Source organism: Rousettus aegyptiacus, unplaced genomic scaffold, assembly GCF_014176215.1.
Source record: "Rousettus aegyptiacus isolate mRouAeg1 unplaced genomic scaffold, mRouAeg1.p scaffold_m13_p_6, whole genome shotgun sequence".
NCBI lineage: Eukaryota > Metazoa > Chordata > Mammalia > Chiroptera > Pteropodidae > Rousettus > Rousettus aegyptiacus.
The window spans coordinates 101,538,983-101,563,275 of NW_023416309.1; the positions used below are offsets into that span (position 1 = coordinate 101,538,983).

The following is a 24,293-nucleotide window of genomic DNA, read 5'->3' on the forward strand; positions in this document are numbered from 1 at the left end:
ACAGATTGCATTGGCCAAATGTGGGCAATCTGAACAGTCAAAAGAATGATGATGATAAGGTATAACATAATTAATTTAAAGAAGAGCCCAGGAGTTCATAATGATACTCAAAAAGAAAAGGGGGGCTATTATTTATGAAATAATGCCAGCTAATAAATGTAGAAGGAATGCTAGAATTAGAAAAAAGTGTCAGTTTGCAACCATTGACGTAATAATTAATTTCGACAAGGATTTACTGATGCACAGTTGAGTAAAAAGTTGAGAGTAGAATCTTCACTGATTTCAAAGTATCGTCCCACAGATTACTTATCAATTACCCAGGGAAAAAATAACTTTACAATGGAGAGATCTGGAAGATGCCACCTTAATCAAGTGATCAAACTTATCATTATGGGCCACCTGAAGTGATGAGGTAGGAAGGATATATCACCTATGCGGTCTTCTTCCCAAAAATATTTACCTTGAACATAATCATGAGGATACAGACAAATCCAGATTGTGAGACAATTTAAAGACAACTGTCTGAGATTCTTCAAAAGTGTCAATGTCAAGATGACCAAAAAAAGGGGTAAAAAAATGTTTTAGGCAAAAGGAAACAAAGACATGACATGTGATATCTGCTTTTTGATTGGATCCTGTATCAAAGCAAAACAGATTTAAAGACTATTATTGGCTTCTGGACAAGATGGAGCAACTGGGACCAATTTAACTTTCTACCTGAAACAATGAAAAAAACTGACAAATATATGAAACAACCGTTTTCAAGAAACTGGACCTCAGGCAATGAAGAACAGTAATCCCCAAGAGATGTAAATAAATGAAGTGAGCCCCATGATTGCTCTAGCTTACTGCTTTGAATTTATAGACTATGATGCAAGGAAGAAAAAACCTAGGCAGAAATGGTGGACTCCCTAAAGAGTATGGGGAAACAAGGTGACTAGAGTTTACAAAGCAGAGTACTAGAAAGAAAAGAGGTGCACAGACAAGAACTCTAGGGCTATTATGCAGAGGGATTGTTTAAGTATTCAACAAAGTACTGACTAGACAAACAACTACGTTAAAGGATTAGAGACAAGAACAACTGGATATGACACACGTTTAGGAATCGCGCCTGTTCCTACAAGCCCGAGATTAAAAACTACAGTGTCTAAATGAAGAAAACACTGAATGGGATTAATGGCAGATTAGACACTGCAGAAGAAAAGGTCACTGAATTTAAGGCAGAGCAATAGAAACTATCCAAAATAAAACATGAAGAGAAACAAAAGAAACAATAACAGAGCATCAGTAAGTTGTGCAACAACTTCAAATGCTTAATATATGTGTACTAAGAGTCCATGAAGGAGAGGAATCAAAAAATTGAAGAAATAATACCCCTCAAATTTCCAAATTGGTAAACACTATAAACCCACAAATCCAAGAAGGTCAATGAACTCCAAGCATAAGAAATATGGACAAAACTAATCAAGGTACATCATAATCGAATTACTCAAAACTAGCAATAAAGGGAAAATCTTAAAAGCAGCCAGAGTGGGGAAAAACACACTATATACAGAGGAACAGAGATAACAACTACAGTAGATTTCTTGTTGGAAACTTTGTAAACCAGATCTTCGTAGAGGAACATCTTTAAAGTAGTAAAGGGGGAAAGGGGACCCAACAAAGATCAAGCTAGAATTCTATACCCAGATCTTTCAAAAACAGAAGCAAAATAAAGACTCTCAGACATACAAAAGCTGACAGAAGTTACCACTAGTACATGCGCACTGTAAGAAATGCTACAGAAGGTATTTTTCAGCAGAAGAAAAAAGTTACCAGATGGAAACATAGATTATTACAAAGGATTAAAGAACACTGGGATTGGTAATTCCCTAGGTAAATATATAAGATTTTTCTTATTATTTAAATATCTTTAAAGATAATTGTTTAAACAAAAAAAATATATAGTATGCTGTTTATAACACAAACAAAAGTAAAATGTATGAAAACAATAGCACAAAGGCCAAGAGGGGAGAAATGGAAGTACACTATTGCGAAGTTCTAAGAACATTTGTGAAATTGTATAATATCATTTGAAGATAGACCATAATAAACTAAAGAGGTACACTATAAACCATAAAGCAACTGCTAAAATAACAGAGCCTGAGTTATAACCAATTAGCAAACAAAGAAAATAAACTTCTAAAATGTACTCAATCCAAGAGAGCAGAAAGAAAAAGAGGAAAAAAGAAACAACAACAACAACAAAAAACAGGTGGGACAAATAGAAAACAAATAGCAAGACAGTAGATTTAAATGTAATCACATCAATAATTACATTAAATATGACTGGTCTAATCACCCTAATTAAAAGAGTCGTCACACTGGATAAAAAAGCAAAAGCTAACTATATACTGTCTATAAGAACCATCTTCGATAGAAAGATACAAACAGGTTAAAAGGATAAAAACATGCTATGCTAATATTAATCAAAAGAAAGCTGGAGTGGCTCTGTTTCTATAAGACAAAGTCAATGTCAAAGCAAAGAATATTTCCAGGGATAAAGAAGGTTATTTCATCAAGGTAAAAAGGTCAATTAATGAAGAAGACGTAATCTAAAAATTTATGTACCTGATAATAGAGCTTCAAAATATATGAAGAAAAAATGAGAATGACAAGGAGAAACAAACAAATCCACAACTGTAGTTGGATATTTTGATATATCTCTCTTAATAACTGAAAGAACAAGTAGAAAATCAGTAAGGATATAGAACACTTGAACAACACTATCAACCTACTTGACTTAATTGACGGTTATGGAATACTCCATGCAAAATCAGAAAAATGCACATTTGTTTTTCAAGTGGGCACATAACATTTACCAAAATAGACCATATTCTGGCCTGTTACTAGAATTTATTGACCATAAATCACTCAATAAATTAAAAAAGATATTAGTCATTCAATATACAGTCTCTGACCACAGTGGAATTAAATTAGAAATTAACAAATCTGGAAAAAAATCTCCAAATGTTTGTAAATTAAAAGTAACCCTATGGGTCACAGAAGAAATCAACAGGGAAATTAGAAACTATTTTGAAGTGATTGAAATTGAAATCACAAGATGTCAACATGTGGGATGTTTCCACCTTCAGAAATGCAAAAAAGAGCAAATTAATCACAAATAAAGGAGAAGAAAGGATGTAATAAAGATTAAAGCAGAAATTCATAAAAGGGAAAACAAAAATAGAGAGATGAGTGAAACGACAAAATGGTTCTTAGAGAAGATTAACAAAATTGATAAACTAGCCAGATTGATCAAGAAAAGACAAGAGAAGACACAGATTATCAAAATTAGTAACGAGCAGGGTGATATGACTATAGTCTACAGATATTAAAGGGATAATAAGAAAATATTATAATGTTTTATGCCAATAAATTCAAGATGAAATGGACAAATTTCTTGAAAGACAAAACTACTAATGGTTATTCAAGAATAAGTATGTATCTTAAATAGCACTATTAAAGAAATTGAACGTGTAGTTTAAAAACTTCCTGTAAAGAAAGCTTTAAGTCCACAGGTCTTCACTGGTGAATTCTACCAAACATTTAAGGAAGAAATAATGGCCTTTCTACACAAACTGTGCCCGAAAATTGAAGACAAGGGACTATCTCACAACTCATGTGTAAAGTCAATTGAAGTTTTAAAAATACTCTATAATAGCATCAAAAGTGTACAACACTTAGGAATAAATCTGACAAAAGATATATAAGACATGCACACTGGACAGTGCAAGCTATTGCTGGGAAAAACTAAGGAAGACCTAAGTATATGGCGAGATATAATGTGTTCATGGATCAGAAGATTCAGTATTATTAAGATGTGGGATCTACAAACTGATTTGTAGATCAAAATCCCAGCAGGCTTTTCCATAGAAATTGACCACTTAATTCTAAAATTCATATGGAAATGTGAAGCTCCTAGAATAACCAAAACAACTTTGAAAAAATAAGCACAAAGTTGGAGGACTAACACCAATTCGATTTTAAAACTTTTGAAGCTACACTTTCGAGACATTGTGATAGACAAATAAACCAAAGGAGCAGAATAGAAAGTCCATGAATAGAGAGATATGGACAACTGATTTTCAGGTTCAAAGGCAGTTCAGTGAGAAAGGGTAGTTTTTCAACAAATAGTGTTGGAACAACTGGATAGCGACATGTTAAAAAGTGAACTTTAGGCCTTTTGAGCCACGCTTCTCTTGCTCAGGCCTGCTTCCACATCTGGAAGTGCACTTTCCCTTCTAATAAAACTTTTCTTAGGAAAAAAAAAGTGACCTTTAATCCAAACATATAGAAATTAACTCAAATTGGTTAAAAAATATAAATGTAAAATCTAAAACTATAAACCTTCTAGAAGAAAACATAAGAGAAAACCTTTAGGATCTTGAATTAGGCAACATTTCTTAGATATAATGTCAAAAGCATAATCTATAAAAAAAATAAAGGATAAATTGGACATCATCGAAATTAAGAATTTTAACCCCACAAAAGAAACTCTTGAGAGAATGGAAAGACAAGCCACAGATGGGAGCAAATACTTAGCAAATTAAATATTGAATATAGGACTTGTTTTCAGAATAAATTCCATTTATATATAAAGAACCAAAACTTAATAAAAATGTAGATAAAAAATTCAAAGACATATGATGGCAAATAAGCACAAGATGTTTGATATCATTAATCATTCAGAAATGCAAATTAAAACTACACTGAGATAAAACTACACACCTATTAAACAATGTAAAATTAAAGACTGACCATAGCAAGTGCTGGAAAACGTGTGAAGAAAACGAAACTCTCATACACTGCTGGTGGGGATGTAAAATGGTACAACCACTTTGGAAAATAGTTTTTTAAAAACTTAAATATTTACCTACCATATGATCAAGCCATTCCCCTTCCGGGTATTTACCCAAGAGAAATAAAAGTATATATCCATAAAAAGACTATCCACAAACATTCATAGCAGCTTTCTTTGTAATAGCTAAAAATTGGAAAAATTCAAATATCTATCAATGGTGAATAAATTGTGGTATTTCCATATAATAGAATACTATTCAGCAATAAAAATAAATGAATTATTGATATACAGAACAACATAGCCATTTAGAAAATAGATTCTGTATGATTCCACTTATATAAAATTCTAGAAAATGCAAACTAATTTATAGCAATCGAAAGCAGATCAATGGTTGCATGGGGACTGGGGAGCACAGGGAGAAATGGGAAGGAAGAATTACAAAGAGACACAAAGAAACTTTTTAAGGTGATAGATATTTTGATTTTGGTGATGGCTTCATGGTATACACACACACACACACACACACATATATATACATATACGTGTATATGTATCTCAACACAAATTATTGTATGTCAATTATACCTCAAAAAGCTGTTAAAAATGATATAATTGAGACAACTGGGAAAATCTGAATATCGACTCTTTATTATATAATATTACTGTGTAGGAATTTAATTTCTTCAGTGCAGTAATAGTATTATAGTTATAAAGAGGAATGACTTTGAATATCCATCCAGAGAGGAAACCATCTAGCTGACAAGGGAGGGATTGACAATGGCAGATGCTGTGGGAGACTGAGGAAGATGAGACTAGAGCAGTGACCAATAGATTTGACAATGTAGTGAATGAAGACAGTCATTAGTAGGCTTACCTATCAAAAGCAATTGGAGCAGAGCCCTTTCTCATGCTAATCTAATGTAACCCCTTCACCTAGCCTTAGCATAATAGCAAGTTTCTATTAGCCTACCATATTGGAGGGGGGATGGCACAATTTAAGATGCAGTAAATTCTGTAACAAGTTGTCACAATAGGGCCCTAGAGAAATATTTTTTGACTGTAAAAAAAAGAAAAAAAAACTGAAAAGAAACCTGATCCTTATTTTACACCACATAAAAAAATCGACCCAAAATGAATTATAGACCTAAATGTAACTAGACAACTTCTGGAAGAAAATCTAGGAGAAAAATCTCATAAAAGATTTCTTAGGTAAGACACACAAAAAAGCACAAACCACATAAGAAAAAAAAAACTGCTAAACACAACCTGGGAGAAGGTATTTACTAAACATAGACCTGAAAGGACTTATATAAAGCACTCTTAAAACTAAGTAATAAGATAAATGCCCAATTGAAAAATGAATTTGAGGTTGGAGGGTTAAAGAAGTACAAATTAGTAGTTGAGAGATGGTCATGGGAATGGTGAGCACGGCTTAGAGAACGCAGTCAGCAGTAAGATAATGGCTTTGTGTAGAGCCAGAGGGGCGACAGGGTAATCGGGGGGAATTGTTTCGTAAACTATATAAATGTCTAACCAATGTGCTGTATAATTGAAACTAATAATAAAATAAAATGCTAAAATTAGATTTGAATAGACACTTCATTGAAAAAGATATTTTCACATAGACACTCAACATCATCAGCTATTAGAGAAATGTAAATTAAAACCACAATGAAATACAAATACCCACCTACTACAGAGACTAAATTTTTTTAAAAACTGAACTACGGGAATTAGGTGAAAATATGGAGCAATTACAACTCTCATATACTGTTGGTAGGAATGCATGATGGTACAACCACTTTAGAAAACAGTTTAGTAGTTACTGAAAAAGTTAAATATGCAGTGAGCATGTGATGCAGCAATCCCACCCTTAGGTATTTTACCCCAAAGAAATGAAAACATATATTCACACACGTGAATGTTTTTAGCAGCTTTATCCACAATATCCAATAAACTGGTATGGTCACACAGCCAGAATATTACTCAGCAATAAAAAAGAATAAACTACTGATAGGTACAATGACATGGATGAATCCCTAAAGGATCATGCTAAGTGAAAGAAGCCGAACACAAAAGGCTACACTCTATACGATTTAATTTATAAGATATTACAGAAAAGGCAAAACTATAGGGACAAAAATCATATCGATGGTTGTCAAGGGCTGGTGGTAGGAGGAGGGATTGACTACAAAGGAATGTGAGGGGCTCTTGGGGGGTGACAGAAGTATTCCACATCTCGAATGTGGTGGTGGTTACATAACTATACATTTTTCAAAATTTACTTAACTTTACACTTAAAAAGGGTGAATTTTATTAAATGAAAATTATACCTCAATAAATCTGAATTAATAATAAAATAAACCTAAAAAAACAACTAAATGAAAATAAATGTAAAAAAAATCAACTTACAGTTTTTCCAATTCAAGGGTCAACATGAGGATGCTTTCAACTGTTGAAAGTGACACTTGTGTCGTTCCCATGTCTCTGAAGGAGAAAGCCCAGACGTGTATGACATAAACCCAAAGACAAAAATGCTATACTTAAAAATACACTTAACAACATGTGATTAGTTCCATTCTGGCTTCGCTGTCAAGCCAGCTCAAGAGATTACTTGCCATAGATGGTAATTTCAGAGACCTCTTATTGAAAAAGTTTATTTGCATCATCAATTTAATGACTTTGGTGCTAAACAGTAGTTTTTTTTTTGTTTTGTTTCGTTTTGTTTTTACCATTATCCTACTTCTCATTCTCAACTGCATCCACTTCTCGATTACTCTTTTTAAAAAATATAGAATGTACAACTTATTCCTCTTTGCTTTCTGAAATAACTGGTATTTTTACATCCATCTACGTGTTCCATATTGGTATGTGTTCTTCAACACTGCTTCCTCCCTCTGCTGGCTCTCTCGCCCATGTACATTCTTTCTTAATCATTTTTTTGTGCCAATAACTCTTATTTGGTAACCCAGTTAAAATTTAAATTATGAATTTTTAGCCAAAATGCAAAATATGTAATCTTTAGCAAAAGTGAAAAAGAGCATGAACAATCTCATGAACCACGAGATTATTACAATACTTACAAATATTTTAATGCTGGCAATTTAAAAAGATAAGAATCTTCAACGGTTACCAGAGGATTACGATTGAGAATTCTGAAAAATGCAATAGAATTAAAATTATCTGCATTTTAAATAACTGTTATGAAAGTTTATAATCATCTTTTTTGGTACAAAACTTGAGGGTAAAAAAAAAGCGTTTTCTGTCTTTACCTATAAATCACCCTTAGAATCCGTAAAGTACTCTTCCTTTGGGAGCTACCCGGGTCTCTAGACGATAAAGTAGAAAAGAAAAAGAGGAAAAAAATAGAAAAAAAGTGGATAGCAAAGAAAAACATATGCTGAACAACTGTTCAGATTGAAAACCCTAAAGGTGACTAAGCTGATAGGAAGCTTCTGCTTTGTAGGAAATATTTTGAGTGTCCTCTATAATTTAAGGTGCTTTTCTTGCATCTCCAGAAAGTTTTAAAATTCCATAGTTTTGAACCACCCAATTAAAGAGAAAAATATGACCTTGCCTTTGGAGCCACAGAAGGGATAAATCCAAGAGGAACTGGTGAAAGCCATACTCCCATGACATATCCCCATGTGTATTCCTGTTTCACGGCTTTTGTTATATTATATGTAATCACCTGTTTACTTCTCAGTTTCTTAAACTGTCAGCTCCTTGAGGGCGGGGACAACACTTCGTTGTCATTGCTGCCCCTGTGCCTGACATAGTGCCAGACATACATTTACTAGGCATTTATTAATATTTATTTAATAGATAAATAACATTTTGTTTACAAAACAATCAAATGAACCAATTTGTTTTTTTTTTTTGACACAAATTTTTATTCCAAATGCTGGAATTGATTTTTTTCTCAATTCTTTAAACAAGCAAAATAAAACAAAAACAAAAAGAAACAGAAAGAAAGAAAAAAAAAATCTGCTTTTACTCAAGAATCATTATGTACTTTTGCAGAATATTATAAAGATAACTATCATAGTTAATATCTGTTGGGCTGCCAGGCATCTGTGATTAGCATTTCACATTTAATCCTTACAATAACCTTATGCATTAGATATTATTATTACCCCATTTTACAAATGAGGAAACTGAGGCACAGAGAGGTTACATAACTTATCTTAGGTTCTCAAGCTAGTAAGAATCAGAGCTGGAATTTAAACTCAGTTCTGACTCCAAAGCTTATATTTAATCGGAGAAAAGGGGTTTAAAATCACTGTTACTTTAATCTAAATTTTAAGACCACCAAATATAGAAATACCTTTTCAAATTTCATCTGGGAGAGCCTCTATGAGAATTACATTTTCTTTTCATTCCTTTCCCTTAATCATCTCTCATGATTAAATATTTAATTAGCCTCCAGTCATTGAGACTTTAGAGATTTAAAACCAGGTCATACGCAAATCAGTAAAAATGGGGAAGTAAGAACATCTGAAAATTCATCCCCAAAAAAGCAAAATAAATACAACTGGCAAAAATTGTCAGAATCAACTTTTTTAAACTCTGAAATTTAACCAATAGGCTTGCAGCGATCCAGGGAACACTTATTCAAGAAAAACGATTAATTTCTGTAAGAACAGTGATCCATGTTGCTTTAATGTATCCTAGACCTTTGGCTCTCCACCGCAGTAGAAACCTTGAAATATAGCCCACGTCACCTGTACCAGCGGGAGCAGAATGGAGCTAGAGTTCCTTCAAAAGCTCATTCCCAAAGAATTGTCATTTTACCTGTCTAGTGGTTCCTAGAATATCTTACTTGAAAGGCTTGCCTTTGATCTGAGAGTAGCCTAGTGCTAAAAGCCTCTCCTCAGGGGGCATTTTTTGAAAACAAATACAGGTAAATGTTTTAACAGGGCAAGTGCTGAAATACTGGGTAATAGTTGGGGCAAAACACAGCTTAACCAAAAAACTTAAAAGGAAAAGCTGAGATGTCCACGGCTTTGAAATGCTCCAACATAAGTCTGGGAAACTGGAAGACCATGAGATATATTCCTGGGAATCTAGAAAAAAAAAACCAATTAGCACTAATAAATGAGTTTGGCAAGGTTGCAGGACATAAGAGTAATATGTAAAAATTCGCTGTGTTTCTATACACTAGCAATCCAAAAAAATTGAAATTAGAAAACAATTGCATGTATAACAGCATCAAAAAAAAAGAAAGAAAGAAAGAAAGAAAAGCAAAGAAAAAAGAAATTCTTAGGAGAAAATGTAACCAAAGTACATAGCTCATATACACTGAAAACTATAAAACATCGTTGAAAGAAATTATAGAAGTTCTAAATAAATAGAAAGACATGTTGTGTTCATGGATCAGAAGATAATACTGTTAAAATGGTCTTACTCCCCAAATTGACCTATGATTTCAGTGCAATCCCTATCAAAATTCTAATTGACTTATTTCCAGAAACTGACAAGCTAATTCTAAAATCATATGGCAATTCAAGGGACCCAGAATAGCCAAAACAACCTTGATCAAGATGAACAATGTTGGGGTACTCACACATCCTGGTTTCAAAATCCAAATTAAAGCTGTAACAATGAGAGTATGGTGCTGGCAGAGGGACAGATACATAAATGGATGGAACGGTATTGACAGTCCAGAAAGAAACTCTCAAATACACTGTCTATTGATTCTCAACAAGGGTGCCAAAACAATTTCATGTGGAATGAATAGTATTTTCAATGCTGCTGAGACAATTGTATATCCACATGCAAAATAATGAAGGTGGCCTCCTCCAATTCATACCACATATAAAAATTAACTAAAAATTAATTACCTAAATGTAAGATAAAAGCTAAAACTATAAAACCCTTAGAAGAAAACAAGGGGTAAACTTTTATGACCTTGTATTAGGCAACAGTTTCTTAGATATGATACTAAAAGCACAAACCATCAAAAGAAAAGTAGATAAATTGGACTTTACAGTGGGGAAGTAAGAACATCTGAAAATTCATCCCCATTACAAAAATAAAAACTTTCATGCTCCAAAGGACATTATCAAGAAAGTGAAAAGACAACTCATAGAATGGGAGAAAATATTTGCATATCATGTATTCAATTAAGGCCTATATCCAGAACTCTTACAACTCAATAAAATGATAAATAACCAAATTTTGAAATGGGCAAAGAATTTGTAGAGGCATTTTTCCAAAGAACATATACAAATAACCAATAAGCACATGAAAAGATGCTCAATGTCTTCAGTCATTAGGGAAATACAAATCAACACCACAATACTTTATACTCACTAAGATGGCTGTAATCAAACAGACAGACAATAACAAATGTTGGCAAGGATATGGGGAAATTGGGATCCTCATACATTGTTGATGGGAATGCAAAATGGTATAGCCACTGTGGAAAAACAATTTGGCAGTTCCTCAAAAAAGTTAAACAGAGTTACTATATGACAAAGCAATTCCACTCCTAGGTATGCGCCCAAGAGAATTAAAAACATATGTTTATACAAACACTTGTACGTGAATGTTCATAGTAGCATTATTCAAAATAGCCAAAAGTGGAAACCACTCAAATGTCCATTAACTGATGAATGGAAAACAAAACATTGTATATCTATACAATGGCATATTATTCAGCCTTAAAAAGGAACAAAGTATTGATACATGCTACCACATGGATGAACCTTGAAAATAACATGCTATGCGAAAGAAGCCGGACACGCAAAGGCCACAGATTGCATGTTCCATTTAAATGAATAAGTAAATCCATAGGGACAGAAAGTAAATTAGTAGTTGCTAGGGCCTGAGAGGAGGCGGAGATGGAGGCTGACAGCTAATAGGCACAGTACTTCTTTTTAGGGGTGATGGAAACATCCTGGAATTAGAAAGTGGTGGTTGCTGAATACACTAAAAGCCAAGGAATCATAGACTTTATAATGCATTTTATGTTGTGTGGATTGTATCACAATTTTTAAAAAAAAATAACCGCGTTGTCATATGTAGAGTACCAGTTGCCAGAAGATCAAACATTTTGGTAGATGGAGAAGAGAGGAGTGAAGACTCAGACTCCCCGATGACCAAGGTTGGAGGAAGTCAGTGGTGTGGCTGGGAGCCATGCAATTTGTTCTTAACTTGTAACTCTCCTATTCTTCCTATTTTAGCCCATTTATCTAGATTATTTTAGTACCATTAACCTGTTTGATTTGTAACACTAGTTAATATTCAGTAAGATGATATTATGAAGAAAAAGAGTGTGAGTGCCACATGTCTGATTAAGCACAGTTCCTCAAACTTTGAGGCTTTGAGTATTGTTTGCTTTGAAATAAAATTTTTTGGCATTAAAACCTGTAAGATCACCTGTGGGCTCTCCTTCACCTTTGCACGTTCCCCCAACCACTTTCTCCCCAAAACACTAAGAATAACTATAAAGCAATATGTAGCTGAAACAATTTAGTCAAGTTCGTCATCCTTCCTCCAAAATTATCTCAGTTCTCCAATCCTACACTCTTTGGTAATAGCTCGCCCATGGCCTTGTACACATCAACTCAGCATTTCCTCTTAACTAGGCAGCCCTTCTTCAACTGAGATTCATATGCTTGCGTTTATCTCTAGTGAAATCAAAATATGGGCCACTCTAAATTATCCTATTTCCCCTTCCTGTCTTCAGTACAGTCTTCTTTACTAAGGTTGTGCCTGGGCAAAGGAGAGAATGAGTGAGAATTGATTCAACAGCTCAAATCTGGGGGGACTCTATAGCAACTGTTTTTCCACAAACCACAATACAAATGGTTTTAGATTCACAGTGGACATTGCACTAGAGATAATTTACATTTCAGTTCAAGTTCCTCATTTTACAAATAAAAGACGTGCTGACTCATACATAGTTCATTGCCTTTTTTATACTCATGGGTTTATCTTAATGGAAATAAAATGTGGCAGCAGTTTTTATTAGCCTTAAAGACTCTTTAAAACAGAGTCCATGTTTAAGAAGTATGGCTCTGATTTTTTAAAATATACCTTATTTGAAGAGGAAAACTCAAATATTTTTGCATAAGCCTTTTGCTGTAGAACAATGAAACAGATTATAGGTAGCTCAGAAAATAAGGGAACATTTCTTACCTGTTATTTTTTTTTCTCCAAATTCTTCTATACAGGTCCAGACAGATGGGCTACGTTTCCTTTCTATTAACTGAGGAGACAGAGAAGAATTGAGGACTGAAGCATGTCATCACTGTCCTAAATGTACTGAAATCCTAACAGCTTTAGCTGGAAAAAATGTCCAAAACAGGCAGTAAAAATAAATTTAAAATAGGACAAACTGCAAAACTATCTATGCTAGACTCCCAAGGCAGGCCGACACAACTAGTTCCTTGGAGGAAGGTAGTCAAAGAGACAAGCAGAGTGACCTAGACCCTGTTCCAATACGTTTGAAGTACTTGGGGATGGAGTAACCCCTTTCCTTTATTCACCTACATAGGTCCATGAGCCATGAGAACATGACTTCCCATGTGAAGCTCCTCAATACAAGAGCTCTAGCTGTATCACGTAAATCCTTTGCACAGGGAAAAGTCTAAAGAATCTGAAATGGTGAGCCTATATTTTAATCAAAGTTCTGAGAAAAGCCTTAAAGAAGAGTCCCTGGTATGAAGAACAAGGAAGAAGCAAGAGCCCTAGAATGGGGCAGACCTGAGTTTGAATTAGCTGTCACTTCCTGGTGAAGTGGTGAAGTGACCTGAGTAATGAACATCTCTGAGTCTTAGTACCGTGAACCTCATAAGGCAGTTTGGGGATTAAATGAAGGAGCATGTGCAAAGCACCTAGCATAAGGCTGAGCACAGAGGAGGTGCTCAGCAGTAATGATGTCATATCTGCACTGGGCAGTGAATAGAAACCCTGGGGATGCCCAGAGGTGGTGTGGCCATGAGCTCCGGAAGCATGGATTTCTCATAGGGAAAAGGAGTTCTCTCCTTTATTGGTCCTACTCAAGTTAGAAACAAACTTCAAAATACAAAGCACAAAAGCTGAATTGTCATCATTCAGCTATTACAAGGAAATGCAGAGTTGCATAGAAAATTACTTGCAAAGCTCATAAGTGGTTCTGCCACTTACTAACAGTGTAAACCTGGGCAAGTTGTTCAATGTCTCTGAGTTTTAATTTCTTTATCCCCCAAATGGGGATAATAATATCTACATCACAAGAGTTGTTGGGAAAATGAAAATGAGATGTGAGGTAATATGTATTGAGTATTTAACATGAGCCAAGCACTATTCTAAGAGATTTCGGCATGCTATCTTACTTGTATAATAAATAAAAGAACTAAGTATACTGCCTGGAACGTGATAAGTACCTAATAAATGTAGGTATTAAAGAAATACTATGCTTCTGAGAGAAAGAAGGTATCTTATTATACGGATGGGAAGTACTAAGATGTAGTTGGGAGAAGAAAAGTACAGTAGTTGGTGGGTGTGGCAATCTCAAAACTTTTGAACTATTACAAATAAAATCACCCCAAAGGACAGATCCCAGTTGTTATTTTTATCTTTCATGTTTATGCCTTTCTGAATCTGAGAAGAAGCTGCCAGGATTCCAGTACATACCAAAAAGTGATGACAATACCCTGAAGTGTGTAAACTTTAGTATGTTCACAGATATTTAAAAGAAATCAATGCTAGTTGACTAGGGGAGTGTTAGGGTGTCTCTGTGACCAAAGCAGAGATGCCTTCACAGTGTGGCCACACCTACCTCAGTGATATTCTCAACAGTAGGGTAAATAATTCACTAGAGATGAGGCTTGGATTTCCCTCTTATTTTTCTCTTAGTGCTCTTGCACAATATGGATGTACCAACAGACAAGCCAGCATGTGAATATGCTCTATCTAGATAAGGTATAGCCTTTCTACATTGTAGAGTCCTTCAGTTTCTAAAATCATGGAGCTTGTATTGTTAGAATCAATGAAGTGACTAGAAGAATTTTTAAAAATAAGCCATCAGTCTGGACCTGTGTAGGTGAATGAAGGAGAAGCACCTTAAAGTCAGGAAAAAAAAGTATACTTAACATTTAGGATTATCAACCACTGCTGGTTTTCCATAATAATATTTCATTCCTGATTTTATCTGAAAGATATATGATAATTACAACCATTCAAAAAGTGGTACTTTATTAATAAGCTCTTGGCATGTCTTTGAGGTGGATTTCAGACTCAAAACAGACTCTTTACCACAATGCCAACTTGTTCACTCAGTATTTGTCAATAATATAGAGACATCATTCAAGAAACTTACTGAATTATAATTACCTGAAACTCAGGGGTGAATCAAGGTTTTGTGGAGCCTGAACCTCATCTATTTTTGGAAACCCTAATAAAAACATGCAAAATTATGAATATGAAAAATGCTAGGTTCCCTTCCAAGGTCTTGAAATAGCCTTATGTAAGTGAAGAGCCCTGAAGCTTAAGCTTCATTCAATTCTTGAAAAATCCACCTCAAACTTCTTACAAACTTAATGCAGGGGAAAACATCATTTTAACTTATAAACACCCCAGCAACATATCATATAGATGATAAAATGACTTAACTCCCAGGGTGGCATCTTCCCTTGGCAACTTGCCTTTGGAAAAAGATGCAATAAAGTTTATACTTCACTATGGCAAATGTTTCCTGAAGCAAATTAGCTTTGTCTGTTAAAAATATTTGGCCCAAAACAAAGAAGGAGCTCAGCTACCAATACATACTTACTGTATTGTGACAATCTTTTGTAAGTAACTGTGAATTACTTTTAGGAGTACGGTTCTATTTAAATCACATGATGTGAATATTAATTTATTTCTAATACCATCTAGCTCTGATTCTTTCATTACCTTTTCCTATCATTTAAGATGAACTCAGAAACTCAAGATAAACAAGTTGGTACCTCCTCCATATGAATCTTTTCTAATCTACCACCAGTTCCCCACTGTCACCCCTCATCATGTTACCCTGCTGTATCTTGTTACTCTGCTCTTGTACGTTTTCCCACCAACATCCATCTTCATCCTTCCAGTATGAAAGTTTCTTGGGGACAAACTCCTTGTCCTATTCTTCTTTGTACGCCCAGCACTTAGTACAGTGCTGGCACACAGTGGGCATGGCATTCAATGAACATTTTCGAATGAATTCATTAATTTTTCAACTGTGATTCCACGATCCACCCCACCATCCTGCCCCATGTTGCCTTCATCACTATAGTGAAACTCAGATTCTTATAAGGGACTTTCAGTGTTATAAAATGCTTAATAAAGGTTGTGAGTTCAAGGCATTGTTTTGACACTACTAAAACCTCTTGGTGGAGGGACCTACTGAGCTTGCTTTCTAGTGCGCTGGCCAAAGGAAAACTGGCCCTCAGTGTTCTTTCCCCAAGTTAGCTAATTAATGAGGGAAGAGGGGAAGCTGCTACAGATGGGCATCTGCAGGAAGTGTTAATCTAAACACCCTTAAACACCTTCATCTAAAATGAAATGTGTGAAGTTGGATTTCTGAACCACAAGACAGGTAAGGCAGTCTTCCAAAGACAGATTTAGAGGATGATCTTCACTTTGAGTCTAAAATTCTTTTCAGACCATTGAACATACCCAACTATTAATTGCTTGAGTCACCGAGAAATTACAGAATTTTTGAGCAGAAAGGGAATAAAACCCACACTTCTTATTGAGTAGGAGTCAGGAAAGAAGTTGGAATTAGGCGACAGCAATGTATTTCTTTATGAATATTTTTTTCATACTATCGTTTAACATAAACACCTTTTTCCATAACTCTAAGGTACTCATTGCCCACAGACAACTCACTTCAGAGGCATATACTTTTTGAAAAATAATGTTCTGGGTGACTGGGGAGAGAGGTGCCCTGTGGCAGGTTTTCAGGAATTCTTTCTGCTTTACCACTTAAAAGAGACTCAAGGCTGAGGAACCACCCACACCTTTTGCTCCCTGGAGAGCTCTGTGCTAAACTGAGTTCTTACAGCTCTCTGTGGCACACATTTAAGCAGTTAGGAACACTGCACACAAGCAGGAATCGAAGTTAAATTCAAAAGTGGAATTTCAAGGACCATTCACATATTGGAGCAGCACCACTGGGATTCCCACGACAATGCTACTTTGACTGTTATTTGCTTGGTCCCTTTTATTGCCCATGCCAAAGATCAGTACTGGGGGAAGCAGAGCAGGCCATATGGGTTAGACAAGTCTCTTAACCAATTTGTACCTTAGTTTCCTCATTTGAAAAAAAAATGAATGGATCTTAAGACATATTTTTCAGAGTTCCTATTAGGCTTATACCCAGCTAACCAATCACTGTATGATGTTTTTACACACACACACACACACACACACACACACACACACACACATTTACATGTATTCATTTTCTATTTCACTTACAACTTGTGTAAAAACTGCATTCCATGCCAGGCCTGAAATGTTCCAAAGCTCAGTTCTGTGAGTAAATTACACCCAAGATTTCTACAAAAAAAGACACAGCAAAAGAAGAAGATAAAAAAGTATTTTTAGAATATTTATCCTTTGGTAGTGCTTCTAATTTATATATGATGAAACAACCTCAATACCCCCTTTATACACTAAAGAAATATCACTGTGGAAGATATTTGCTTATGATTTATACTTTCACTTTTAAACATGTGGTATATTAGATACAAAACAGTTAAGTGCTCAAAAAAATGGCATAGATGATAGAGGCTCTGTTCATCCCTCTGGCAACCAAATCAAAGTTGTGACAGAAACAGGGAGAGGCAGCAAGGAAAAACTGCCCGGGATTTAGATGAACAAGCCATACAACTAGGGAGAAATTCAATAAATCACCCTGCAAAGGCAGAAGGTAGGACGGGGCAAGGACACGAGGGTGCCGGGTCTTGAGTGGCTGAGTGAGATGCAGTCTGCAGCAGCGGCTGAAGCCTTTTAAAGGGGCCACATCCACGAGCGGATTTCCATGGTGACAGATCTGCTTGCTCTGAGCACCAGTGCCTATTCGGCTGCGTGTAGGGGGCACCAGGGACTTACAGGGAGACGTTGTTGGAGTGAGGACTGAGGCGAGACTCGCTCGGTACAGAGGTGCCAGCATTATCCATTGTTCCCTGTTGAGCCCTCCCCACTCCTAGTGTGGGTACACAGAGCCGCTATAGCCGAGACGACATCAAACTGGACAACAGAGGTCAATTCATCCAGAGGATTCCCTAAAACCCCGCCTACCCCACCTCATGGCTCCACCCAAGCCACATCTGGGTAGGGTATATCCTCAGCGAGTCAAGTGTGCCTTCCTGACCAGCGCCTAGACTCACACTGGAGCCAGCTGGCCTCGGTTTCTGGTGTGGCCTTCTGAGGCAACTATAAGCACAGCATTTGTGGATTGTTTGCTGCATCTTAACAGGTGGCCCCGGAGGGGCAGAGGCTTGGGCTAAATTTGGCCTACAGCTGAACCCCTCTCAGGACTGTGCCACTAGACACCTACTTCACAAATTCACACTAATAAGACCATGAGACTTAGGAGCTTTGCTTAGTACATAGAAACAGATATGGAAAGGCAGCCAAAATGGGAAGAAAAATAAGCAGAAACCATACAAAAGAACAGAACAGAGATCCAGATAATGGAGTCAAGTAATCTAACAGATGCAGAGTTCAAAACACTGGTTATAAAGATGCTCAATGATCTTTTGGGAAGTGTAGAGAACTCCAACAAAGAAATAAAAAACATAAAAATGGAAATGGAAATTATAAAAGGGAACCAGTCTGAAATGAAGAACACATTATCTGAGATGGGAAGCATATTAAATGGAATAAACAAAGGAATAAACAAAGTATATAAAGAAAAGAATCAAATGTATTATCTAAATGACGGGAAAGCCAAAGACAATCAGAATGGCAAGAAAAAAGATGCCAAGACTATAAAAATAATTTAAGGAGGATATGGGACACTATCAAGGGTCCAAATATCTGTCTGATCTGTGTAATTGGAGAAAATCAAGAAATAATGATGGAAATGGACATAAAACCCCAGGAAGCTCAGAGAATTCCTGAAATCAGGGATCCAAAGAGGCCCACAACAGGATACATCATAAGTAAAATGCCAAAGATTAAATACAAAGAAAGAATATTAAAAGAAGCAGAGAAAAACAAATAATTACTTATAAGGGAACACCCATAAGACTGGCAGCTGATTTCTCAAAAGAAACTATGCAGGACAGAAGGCCTTGGAAAAAATATTTGACAGGACTAAGACTCAGGATCTACAACCAAGAATAATTTATCCAGCAAAGCTATCATTTAGAGTTGAAGGACAGATAAAGAGCTTCCCAGACAAAAATAAGCTAAAAGAATTTATCACCAAGCCAGTATTACAGGATATGTTAGAGGGACTTCTTTAAGAAGAAAAAACATGTATCAAAAACAGGAATAAAGAATGGTAACGACTACATTCCTATTAATAAATACTTTAAATAGAAAAGAATTAAGTGCTCCAACCAAAAGATAGAGTGGCTAAAAGGATAAGAAACCAAGACCCTTACATATGAAAAGGAAGAGATGGAAAAAGATACTGCTTTGATGGACCTAGAAAGTATTTAAGTCAGACAGAGAAAGATAAACACTATATGATGTCACTTATATGTAGAATCTAAGGAATAAAAAGAACAAACTAATCAAAAACAGACTCACAACTATAGTGGATAATTTGGTGTTGGACAAAGGGGAGGGGGGTTTGGGGGCTATGAGAATGGGGTGAAGGGTTAAAGAAGTACAAATTAGTAGCTGATGGATGGTCACGGGGATGGGGAGCACAGCATAGGGAATGCAGTTAGCATTAATATGCTGGCTAGGTGGAGGGTCAGGGGAGGGAGGGAGCAATTGGTGGGATCGTTTTATGAACTGTATAGATGTCTAACCAATGTACCGTATACTTGAAACTAATCAAAATAAACAAATTTAAAAAAACAGTTAAGTGCTCAATAAACACTTGTATTAAGTGATCTTTATTTCTCTAGAACAGGTTTACACAACTTGAGCACTATTGATATTATAGGCTGGATAATTCTTTGTTATGGAGGATTGTCCTGTGCATTGCAGGATGTTGAACAGCAACTACAGCCTTTGCCCTCTAGGCGCCAGTAGAATATCTATAGTTCTGACAACCAAAAAGGTTTTCAGATTTTGCCAAATGTCACCTGGGTGCAAAACCACCCTTATTGAGAACCACTCACTGCTGTAGAATGATTCATTCTGATCTGTGAGATAATTCTCACCCTACTCTTTGCTAGAGACATAAAGGATTTGTTACATAATTTTAGTAGCTTTCTACTAATAAAATTTAAATATTTCAAAATGAATAACAAAGAGGTTTATAATTAACTTTTATAAAAACTCCAAACATAATGAAGTTATATTTATAACTTACATAAACTGCAAAAAAGGTAGTGGTTCAAATGTACGTCTTTCAATAGATTGTATTTTATTGCAGGATAAATCTCTAGAAAAGTAAAAGAAAAATATTACCTCAATTAATTATTAGATATCTAATTAGTAGGAATAACTAGTAGAGGTTAGAATGATATTATTGAATAAGTAGCTTTTGTCTAAACTCTAAACCTTAGGAATTGTTATTTAAACCTTCCATAGCCCCTAAACCTCCTTTTACCTCTCTCAAGAGTTTCACCTTCATGATTTTCATAAATAAAATATACAACTATATAATTATGATAGATTTTGAAGGTAATCTTTCCTGAGAGCAGAACTGATCAGGTGACCTTCTATGGTCTTGTCAAATTCTAGATTATAAGATCAAATTTTTTATGTATATAATTATTGATAAATAAATAGGGCTACTATGCAAGCATTTCCTACTTGACAATGAGGCTGGAGAGATTTTTATTTTGTAATTTGTGAAGCTGGGACATTTCTGATATGCTTATTTGGTATAAACATTTCTAACTATACCACTTAACCATTATTTTAAACATCTGTTTTTAATGTTGGTATAAGAATTTCTGCATTGAAATCCTTAACACCAGTCTGTTCTGTTGGTAACTTAATATGTTTTTAATAACATTGTTTACATAATTCATCTGCTTAAACATTTAATATTTAAATGTTAATTGAATTCAAATTATATTATCAAAAAATTCTGGGTAAATAACATTCATATTAATGTAAGCGTTCTATATTTTCTTGCCCTGTAGTTGACAATTTGAGGTTAACTTGAAGTCCTTTCATTTTGCTAAATCGACTTTTTAAAACCTTTTCTATAAAGGCTGGACAGTAAATATTTTAGGCTTTGCAGGCCTCACACAGTCATTGTCACATATTGTTCTTTGTTTCTTTCTTTTCTTTTCTCTTTTACAAACCTTTAAAAATGTAAAAGTCATTCCTAACTTAGTGGCTGTATAAAAACGGACCACAGACTGGATTTGATCCATGGGCCATAAACTAAATCTAAGCAGATGGTATATGAACACTTATATAACGAGGTTCATATCAGTGTCAATAATTATTCAGACCCCATTACCACTTCTCTTCCATGATTGAAGGATTTTTCCTATCTGTTCCTTGTCTATACAATTAAAAAATTGAAGATGCATAGGAAATATTTAATGCTGGAGATAGGCTGAAGCCCTATATAGACTTACAGAATTGCAGAATTTTGTTGCTGGAAGAAACTATAGAGGTTATCTAATTTGAATCCTTTATTTTATAGATAATATTACTAAAAACTCATAAATAAATATTATTAACTAACTTACAAATACTGGAGGGATAGTAGGCCTTCAAATGAATCCTTATGTAATTCACTCAAATGATTTTCACCGAGAATTCTGAAAAACGAAAAGGTTATTTCTGGATCGAAATGCAAAATAACAACTATTTACTACACAGAACTATATGTGGGGGAAAGCTGGGCAATGGTGCCACTGAAATATCCAAATTTTTATTTAATTTAGGGAAGGTGATCTATGCTGTGTTTATTCAACCCTTTCCTCTCATGTCCTTGTGTCTTTCTCTCTTCATCACACACACATACTTCTTACCCGTACTTCCCACCAAATAGTATATTTAATGCCTCCTCTCTAGATCACAAAGTCTCTGTTAGAACCCAATTCTGGTTGGTACCAACATTGGCAGAACTGCCATCTCCCTTTTCTTTTCCTAAAACTTATTAGGAAGACCCAGACAGAACTCTATCAGAGCTGCAAGTAGAGTCATTCAATTTTTTTCCCCCATTAAAAATTGTTTTTGAGAACTAAAATGTACATATAACACATATAACATAAATGTGCAGTTTAATAATTGTTAGGCAGACACTCATATAACACCACTCATGTCAGAACACCGCCATTGTCCCAGAAGCTGCCAGGGCTTTGAGTCCCTTTCCAATCACAAGCTTTTCTCTGACACCCGAGAGGTAACCGCTATCCTGATTTTAATAATAATTCCCTTGCTTTTAAATGTAGCTTTACCTGTTATATGATAGCCATAAACAATAATTTATTTCTGTCTTTTCTTGAAATTTACATAAATGGAATCATATTGTATATGTTATTTTCTATATTGCTTCTTTCATTAAACATTATTTTACAAATTCATTAGATTGCTGCATGGAGCTGAATTTGGTTCATTTCAATGCCTAGAGTTGCATGTCCAGCTACATGTGGCTACTGAATACTTGAAAGAGACTAGTGCAACTGAAGAGCTAAATTTTTGACTTAATTAATCTTAATTACCTTAAAATTTAAATTTAAAAACTGATACTCAATGTAATAATTAGAAAATGTTTAATTATGTTAGCAATAATGTGTATGTGATAATACTTTTTCAACTGTAAATTTTATAAAATCTAAAAACAGATCAAGTATTTCTGATAAAAATTTAGCAACCAAATTGAGATTTCAAAGACTTAGTAGGGAAAAAAGAATGCAAATGCTCTTATTAACAAATCTTATACTGATTGCATGTAGAAATGACAATACTTTAGATATTTTGGAGACAATATGAAAAAATGTAGGTATCTTAATAATGTATATAATGACTGTATGTTGAAACAATAACATTTTGGATATAAGGTTTAAATAAAATATATTAACACTTATTTCACTGTTTCTTTTTACTTTTAAGTGGCTACCAGAAAATTTAAGATTACTTATGTGACTCGTATTGTTCCTAATGAATAATATTCCACGGTATGACTATACCACACTTTACTCATTCTACCATTGGTGGATACTAATATTTTTTCTAGCTTTTAGTTATTACAAACAAGGCTGCTTTGAACATTCTTGTATACCGATATACATTTGCCTGAGTTTCTCTAGGATATAATAGGGGTACAAAATTGCTTTCCTAAGAGGTTATGCTATTTCAAGTTGGCAGATTGAAACATACCAGGTCTCTACCTTTCCAACCTCTACCAAAAGCCCTAAGAATAATAGAAAAGATATAATTTAAAAATCATGTCCTTAGCAACAAACATGGGAACAGCTCCACAAATGCTCCCCCTACCAGAAATGCCCTGGAGCCACCTACGGGGTGAACAGCTGGCACACTGCAGTGGGAGCAGCCAGCAGCACTTCAACCCCACTTCAATCTTTCCTTCTTGAGGCCAGGCAGCAAAGGGTGCCTTCCTTCAGATAGGAGCAACTGGTATTAGAAAGTGGGCAGGGTATGCACTCCCTGACTAGCCAGCCACCAGAAGGCACCTCCGCCTCTTCCTTATTCTCAGGGGATCCCATTGGGAATAACAAGCCATAGCAGATCATTTTGCTTTTCCCCTAGAGCTGAAAAACAGAAGCAGTAGGATCTCAGTTACAAAGATGAACTGCACTAGGGAATGACCAAACGACGTGAGAAAGCCAATTCCGTTAAGGGCAGAAAACAAAAACAAACACAAGAGCTTATAGTCAATGAATAGAGTTAACAGAGAAAGCGCAAGAGGACTTCAGAATAGCACAATTAATATCCTCAGATAGATGTAAGCAGATGGTACATCCACTGAAAAGAATCAATTCAAGATTATCCAAATAAGCGTTATCATTAATAATAATAATAATAATAATAAAACACACCTCAGTATATGAACAGCAGAAATGACAGTTGAAGAATAAATTAGAAAACTGAGAGATCCAGCCAAGACTTCTCCATTATGAAAAAGGAAGGGAAAGAATGATCCACAGAATAGCCTGACACCTGGGTCTGCCCAAAGAATGTTAATGCCTTTGCTTTACCTAGTCTCGCAGTAAAGACTAGGAACATACTTGGGTCAGGGGTGGGGTTGGGGGGAGTTTGCACCCATTTCTTATACCTGATGAGCAGGAAGGCACATAGCCAGTGTCTCCAAGAGTGGAGTGAGGGAGTGGTTGAGAGCCAGTACAGAAGAAACTCTATAAGATGTCAAAGG

At 35.2% G+C, this 24,293-nt stretch overlaps 1 protein-coding gene across 9 annotated transcripts in view; it reads right to left on the reverse strand.

Annotated features, from left to right (window-relative positions):
- Window positions 1–24,293, reverse strand: part of LOC107508169 (leucine-rich repeat-containing protein 37A3) — a 49,075-nt gene that overhangs the window by 12,494 nt on the left and 12,288 nt on the right. Inside the window, exons 3-7 of one of the 9 annotated variants that reach the window (XM_016139814.2) lie at window positions 21,646–21,717; window positions 20,304–20,375; window positions 17,282–17,362; window positions 7,927–7,998; window positions 7,256–7,330 (exon numbers count right to left, since the gene is read on the reverse strand). The exons of 1 other annotated variant lie outside the window; for it this stretch is intronic. In XM_016139814.2, coding sequence (XP_015995300.2) covers window positions 7,256–7,330; window positions 7,927–7,998; window positions 17,282–17,362; window positions 20,304–20,375; window positions 21,646–21,717 — 372 coding nt within the window. Of the gene's footprint in view, window positions 1–7,255; window positions 7,331–7,926; window positions 7,999–8,115; window positions 8,173–17,281; window positions 17,363–20,303; window positions 20,376–21,645; window positions 21,718–24,293 lie in introns of all 9 variants that reach the window. 7 more of the 9 variants (XM_016139815.2, XM_036222660.1, XM_016139816.2 and 4 more) reach the window with 7 other exon arrangements.